At 34.8% G+C, this 7665-nt stretch overlaps 1 protein-coding gene across 1 annotated transcript; it reads right to left on the bottom strand.

Moving 5' to 3' along the window:
• Positions 1-1009: 1009 nt before the first annotated feature.
• LOC114174549 (protein phosphatase methylesterase 1-like) lies at positions 1010-7437 on the bottom strand. The gene is made up of 10 exons (XM_028059385.1): positions 7409-7437; positions 7095-7179; positions 6927-6997; positions 4690-4804; positions 4534-4613; positions 3435-3519; positions 3265-3345; positions 2024-2118; positions 1816-1866; positions 1010-1411 (listed from the first exon to the last, which is right to left on the bottom strand). Exons 1-10 carry the CDS (start codon positions 7435-7437, stop codon positions 1342-1344), a joined length of 762 nt encoding a protein of 253 aa, XP_027915186.1. The 3' UTR covers positions 1010-1341.
• Between the last annotated feature and the right edge of the window lie 228 nt (positions 7438-7665).

Raw genomic sequence — 7665 nt, 5'->3', positions numbered from 1 at the left:
AGGATCTTGTGGGACCCAATGCTGGAAATGGCGGTGTTGGGATCAAACATTGTCTTCTTCTCTCAACTATTTGACTATTTGACCAGACACAGGCAATGCCCAAACTTTAATTTTTCATGAATGGTCAAATCTTCTTCTTTCTCTTTTTCCCGCTTCTTCCTCTTAATCACCACACAAACACCAACCTCGTATCCGTAAAGAATAATGATAGAATGACACCCCAAAGTTACCACTTTCATGACCACCTTACGTGGTAGCAGGAATTAGATTTAAATTATTAATTTTTTAATTAAAAAATTAAATTGGCATCAGGAAGCGTTATTTCCCGCACACACGCGTGTAGTCCAGTTGTCACATTTCCCACACAGCAGTCCGCGCATTTGTGTTTTCGTTTTTGAAAAATCCTCCACCGCTCCACCGCTCCATCGCTCCTCCATTTCTCATTTTTCTTTCTCCAAAGCGCCCGCACACACACAGAACCCTCTCCTTGCCTTCTTCCCGCACACACACCGCCCAAATAACCCTTCCCGAATCCCTCTCCCTCTCCCTCTCCCGCTCTGTCTCCACCAACCGTTCGAACCCCTCCCTGCGAGAAACCTTAACCCTCTCCCTCTCCCTCTCCCTCTCCGTCTCCACCAACAGTTCGAGGCAACTTTTTCTGCTGTCGTTGCTCAATCCCCGAACCCCTCCACACTCCCAATTTCATAACCTAACCTATACTTTTCCCCAATGTCGACGCTCACCACCGCTGCTCCCACCGCTTATCCTCACCTGCCATTTTCTTGTTCACTCACTCACGCACTGATCTTCATTAACACCTCAACCTCCCTTCACTCAAAAATTGGTGGACGTTCTTCAGCAGCAGCAGCTTGCAACCCATACACAAGAAACATGTAACCCAGGACATAGTTTTTGGACAAATTAATTGCAAGGTATTTAAATAAATATACTATCCAACATGAATGGTGGGCCCCACTCTGTTCCCCCTAGGAAGACAAACAATATTTCATTTCTTTCAATAAATTTGCACTTGATACATGACAACAAAAATTGGTGGAAGTTCTTCAGCAGCAGCAGCTTGCAACCCATACACAAGAAACATGTAACCCAGGACATAGTTTTTGGACAAATTAATTGTAAGGTATTTAAATAAATATACTATCCAACATGAATGGTGGGCCCCACTCTGTTCTCCCCTAGGAAGACAAACAATATTTCATTTCTTTCAATAAATTTGCACTTGATACTTGACAACAAAAATTGGTGGAAGTTCTTCAGCAGCAGCAGCTTGCAACCCATACACAAGAAACATGTAACTCACGACATAGTTTTTGGACAAATTCATTGTAAGGTATTTAAATAAACAGTCACGACATAGTTTTTGGACACATTATCAGAGAGTCCTTCATACCTGTAAGAAAAAATATTAACTCCTTAAAGGGATAGTAAGATACCATAAGAGCTTTTGACGAAAACTTAGCCTAGTTTCGTTGTTTTAGAATCAAGTAATCATGCTCTGCATTACAAGGAAGTATATATCATAAAATTCTTCAAGAAAAAAGTGAAGAAAATTTGTGGAAAGAAAGGACCCAACGGTCATTGTTTTTACACGTTCCTCTCTGCGTAAAGACTCAACCAAAATCTACACAAGAACAATATATGAAGCAATTACCCAACAACAATCAAAAGTGAACCCCACACAATCCACCTCTTACTTAGAAGTTAGAAAACATAGAAAGTAATTGGTTTCATTCACATATACACAATTTGCAACTGCTGTGAACATCTGGCATGAAAGTTAAGATAAAAACATACCAGCCTTTCCAATATTGTTCAGTCTTTTCCAGCTCAGTCCGGTAAAGATAACTGCAACAAATCAGCTTCATACTAATCAAGCATAAAACTAAAAACAAAAGGATATGTAACCAGATGTTTAGAATGCATATAGGAACTGGTGAACAACATTATATTTTGAATTATTCTATCAATGTAATGAAAAGTTAAGAGAAGCATTACTACTCACCATTTCTTTGACTCATCATATTTTAATGTGGGAGGGATGGATACACGAGCAGAATCAATATTTCTTACAGACCCCGCCCTGACACTCCATTCAATCTGAACAGAAGCAATTTCAACTGACGTCAAATTCACCAGAATAAATGAAACAACAGTGAGCCTTCACTTAAACCTAGAGCTTCTGCAGGTTTTATAACATAGCCACATGATATGACATGGAAAAAAAATGCCTCCAAAGGAAAATCTCAATTGATGTTTTAGTACTGATGGTGCCATTGGCCGGTGAATGACAGAGGCAGATCAATTAAATTAAAAGTTTAAATACGATTTTGATCCCTCTATTTTGTTCAAGTTTCAATTTAAGTCCTCCCATTTTTAAATAGATATTTAGTCCCCCTCTTTTAAAAAAAAATCCACAATTGTAGACCAATCTTCAATTTTGTCTACACTTATTTTTTGTATTTCTTAATTTTAATTAGTTAAATATTTTTTTGGACCTTAAATGAATATGTTAGGTCTAGGATTCAATCGGACCATAATAAAAGAAATCAAACACAAACAAAATTGTGGACTGAACCAAAATTCTGGATTTCCTATTAAAATAGGACCAAATCTCAATTTTAAAATGGAAAACGGGAGAGGCTGAAAGTGAAGATTAAACAAAATAGGGGGGCCAAAATTATATTTAAGCCCAAAACAAAAATAAACCACTTGGCATGTACAAATATAATAATGTATGTTAGCAAACTTAAGCTATGGCTTATAACAATCGAAAGGTACTCATTCTATGTTTCCATACATTATTTTTTTTTCACGTTCAAGACCTCCCTTGATTAAATACTTTTAGTGTTCTTGGTTCTTGGCTCCACGAACTTTGTGCACTAACAAATAATTTCTCGTGCCATGAAGCTTGTAAATTAGTGGGTCGGTTTAGAGGTTGATAATTTGCACCAGTGCCTCTTATTCAAAAACAATGATTACGTTATAACTTTGTTAGATATTTCAACAAAAAAAAAAATAAATCAGTTTTAAAAACCAATTTCAAGTGCATTTCTAACCAAAACTCAATATTCAAGAGGAATATTATAAACTGGGATTGGGATGACATTCAAAAATAATTTTTAAAGACTGCTTTAATAATGACAACAAAAAGAAAATAAAAAAGATCAAAATCAGAAACAGTAGACACAACAGATAACACAAAACTTGAAACACAAATGAAAGAAGGTATAGAGCAGGGCTCACAGCTTTTTCAATGCTTGAAAAATGTTGCATCCTGTTTGATAGAATTTTCTGCATATGAATGAGTGAAGTCATAGTTGTTCCCTGAAATTGTTGAGACAATCAACATTTTTGTTCCAATGACGAAAAAAGTAATCACAAAAGTAATGCGGCAACTAACTACAAAAGCCAACCTCTACAACATCCACGACAACCAACCCAGCCAAGGTGGACAATGATTTTCTTGCAGCAACATGCACAACAATTGATCCTCCCATGCTTTAATAATGAAACAAATTTAATAACCGATAATAACAATAATATACAATGAAGTTAAATGTAATTTATACAAGTGGAAAATTGGTCATGCTCAGTACACCAAACATATTCATAGGAATAAAATTCAGAAAAGAAAATAAGTGAAAAATAAAGACAAGTGGTGCAGACACAGACAAAAATAGAAAAAGAAACACAAATATCTGCAAGAGTAAATGCAGATGTGAAATTAAAGCGGTAATACATAACAGTTATACAGAATATCCTTGCAGCGACTTATCAATCTCATACAAAGAAATCATAACATTTGTAGTCATGCCACATTACAGTTTTATAGCAGATGCATTATGCTAATGAGTTATGAAGCACAATACACAGTGATTGAAGGATGATAACTCTAGTCAGATGTAGTAAAGCTGTGGTGAAGAGGCAGGTAGCAAATATCAGGGAAAAATGCTTTGATCTTTGAGACTAATGGGTTTCATGTATCAAACGAAGTACATAAAGTTCTTCTTTTAGCAACTTAGTAGCATATGACTTGGTCTATTTAGAGCTTAAAAAGCTACTTCAGATTGAAGTTATAGCTGTTTCATAATCCTATGATTTTTTAAGCATAAAAATTACTTCAAGTTGAAGATTCTTTTATAGAGTGTTCTTGGGTGTTTGGAGTTGAAATGAAGAAACAAAAGGAGAAGTAGAAACTGAAATGCCCTTAAAAGACTCTGAACTTATAAAAGGAAAAAATACTTCAAACTTATGAAAGGTTAACAATCATCATCTAACGAAGGCAGTGATAGAAGGATAATCACAGTTGACTTATATAGATATATTTAAATATATTTTCTTGCACATTTAAGCTGGAAAAGAATCCATATTACTTCCAGAGACTAACATGCTTAACCAAGATAAAAGTGTCAAAATCGGAACATTATTAATTGATGTCTTTGACAGTTGACTTCATGTATTAAAGCCTCTATAACAAAAATCCAAGAAAATTAATTTAAGAAACAAAATCACCTGTGACCAATAAGAATCATTGTTGGAGGATAGTTGCCATATAATTCCTTTATAACAGCAAATACATCGTTGCACATAGTCTGCACAAGAAGATGATCACCTCTACAAGTACATGAGTGGTAAGATATCCAATTTAGTTCATTTACTACTTTTTACCTCAACAGATAAGTCAATATCATTTTCTGTTGATGATTTCCCATGGCCTCTCAAGTCCATAGCCACTACCCTAGCTTTCTCCTTAATTTTACTTGCTGAGACAGCAAACGAAAGCCTGTGGAAATATAATGAGAAGACTTTCATCAGGTTGTAAAGTTATGAATAATTTCAAAATAAAATGTTAATAAATGACATGTTTCTGAATTAGCATGTTCTAACATCTAGAGACTTTTCCCCATTAGGTAAGATCAGCTAGAGAAATTGTGCTACACCATAAATTTGTTTCATAAATGGAAAGATAGAACATTATTTCAAAATCCCTCTAATGATTTGACCACAATTTTCTTCAGTCTCCCTCTACCTGCAACAATTTGACTCTATTCTATTTGATTCACCCTTCTTACTTACTCGTGCTCCAATGAAACTTCTCTAAACATGCCTAGACATTCTAAGACAAGACACTACCTTTTCTACTATGGATTCTATCCCTACTTTCTCCAATGATTGTACTAATAGTTCTATTCAGTCTTGTGTGCTCCCTCATTCGTAGGAACATTTTCAATTCTAAAGCATTAAGCTTACCTTATTGTTGCCTCTACCACCCAACACACTATCTCATAGTTTGCATTCAGGCCATCTAACTGTGCAGTAAAATTTTACTGTACGAAGAGAAACACTTATAAATATGATATACTTTATGTGCACACGCTTACATTTCCATATACTCCAATAAGAAAAGGAAAATAAAAAGGTAGGTTCCAACTTCACTAATAAGGTGAGGTTTGCACTCACTTACATGTTATAATTTGATCACATCTCTAGTAAATATAAGATCTCCAACACAACCACTCACGCTGCGAATTGGATATCTCGTGCATAGAACTGGATGTTTGTAGGTAACTTGAGGCAGGTGGCATGATAGGTCCAAGTATACTTATTAGGATAGGTTCTTATACCATTTTAAAAAGTGTTGTTTAAGTCTAGAACAACCTTACACCCACTATAATTTGGCCATACATCTTATCAATGTGAATCTCCAACAGGTACCACGTCATAAACAACCTATACGTTAACGCTCAAACTAAAGCTTTTGAGGTAAATTATGACAAAATGTTATTTACAAAATTTTATTGACTTTAACTCCCCCAAGGTAAATGGTTCAAGAAATAATCCTTTATTGGTTGCTTCATTAGAAAAGGCTTCAAGTTTTGGTAAAGCTATATTACTAAAGACTAAGCTGAAAAACAATCATTAAAAATACCCTTCACAGTAGCCTAAAAGAACAGACTAATTCCATCTAACATGAGAACTTCAATAACACCAAACTATGTACTCTTTCGAAAGTGAAATTAGTTCCACGTGTAATAGACAACAGTCAGTCGTTTAAGTGAATGGATAAAACTAGGGATAAAGAACAATGAAGACAGTACATCACGTATAGACTTTCCCTCTTTAGTGTCAAAGCCTCAAAAACCACTGAAAATAACTGCTCCAAATTTAGAGCACAAACCCAAGAATTACCAAAATTTTCAAATAATGTACTCCAAATTCAGGCTAATAAATTTTAGTAAGTACTGAAAAGCTCCCAATGCAAAAGGTGAATGGGTGATTGATTATGAAATAGAAACATACTTAGTGCACATATTAGGAGAAATTATTAACATCCATTACCACAATTAACCATAAAATTCATTATGTAAGTGGCGGGCTTCCTTCTAAAACCTTATACACACACACAAATACACATACACACACATATATGCATGTGTCCAAGGTCACACATTTCTCCGCAATATTGATTTCTCAAGTTATTCTATCTAATTGTTACGATTCACAATCTTATGCAAACATGTTAAAATTAACTACAGGCATTGGACAAGCACAGATTAAACTCCCTTCATTGCTTAGCAGAAGCAAAGACACCACCAGCACATGGCCACATGCATCATGAAATTACACAACTATATTTCAATTTATGTATCAAAGTACAGAGCATTAGTCCATTGAGCGAGACTTAGACAATGTATTCTTAGAACAATGTGTGAACATTTAATTTTCCTACAATATCAAGAAATTTCAAATATTAACCAAAAAGTTAGCACACTCCACTACCAACGGTCTGAAGAAGAAATTTAGAGGTAGGCGACAGTAAATTCAACAATACTTCGTGGACCATTGATAGTAACTATAAATTAAGAGAAGCATCAATGAATAAGACACATTAGCACCAATCGTACCCGGAATAACCACCCCCGTGTAAACAGAATACAACGGGACCTTCAGTTCCTGCCGTATAAATATGAAACACCTGAACAAATGGGAAAAAAACAACAGAGGAAAATTCATCTTATCGGATTACAGAAAGCGGTCACAGAATAGAGCATGATTTAGATTCGCAGACTAACATCGTTAGATGCGGGAATCGCAACATCGTCTTCTTTGTCAAAATACTGGGACCAATCTAGAGGCGCGTTTTTTTCTGAAGAGCTCCTACAGTAAACAACAGTTAAAAGTTAAAACAGAAAGCGATGGTGAAAACCGTCATTCACATGCAGATGCCAATAACGATTCCGTTGAATCTTCCAAAAATCATCTCACCATATAAGTTATTGTAAAATAAATTCAAAAGTTTGTTTGTAGTAAGTATCAAATACAAAAAAAAAAAGTATACGAACTTAAATTAATTTGTAAGGATACAAACAGCATACACCTCACTTACATTTCGAAAAATTTGAAATACGAAACCATTATTGCTCGTCCACTTTGTGAGAACAAATAAACTATCACTAGTGGTGACGCTTCTTAGCCCATTGCAAATAATTTTTGTGTGTGTCTATTTTCGTGTTTTTTTGTTAATATTGGAATGCTCTTCTTTTAACATAAAAACAAATTAGTACTAATGAGTGTTTAAATAATGATTGTAAATAATTGGTTATCAAAATTAATTTTCATTTTTGTCCACTTCTTTAAATGATT

This window comes from Vigna unguiculata, chromosome 2 (genome assembly GCF_004118075.2).
Source record: "Vigna unguiculata cultivar IT97K-499-35 chromosome 2, ASM411807v1, whole genome shotgun sequence".
Taxonomy (NCBI): domain Eukaryota; kingdom Viridiplantae; phylum Streptophyta; class Magnoliopsida; order Fabales; family Fabaceae; genus Vigna; species Vigna unguiculata.
The sequence above is the reverse complement of the archived record's forward strand: the minus strand, read 5'-3'. Positions and strand labels throughout refer to the sequence as shown.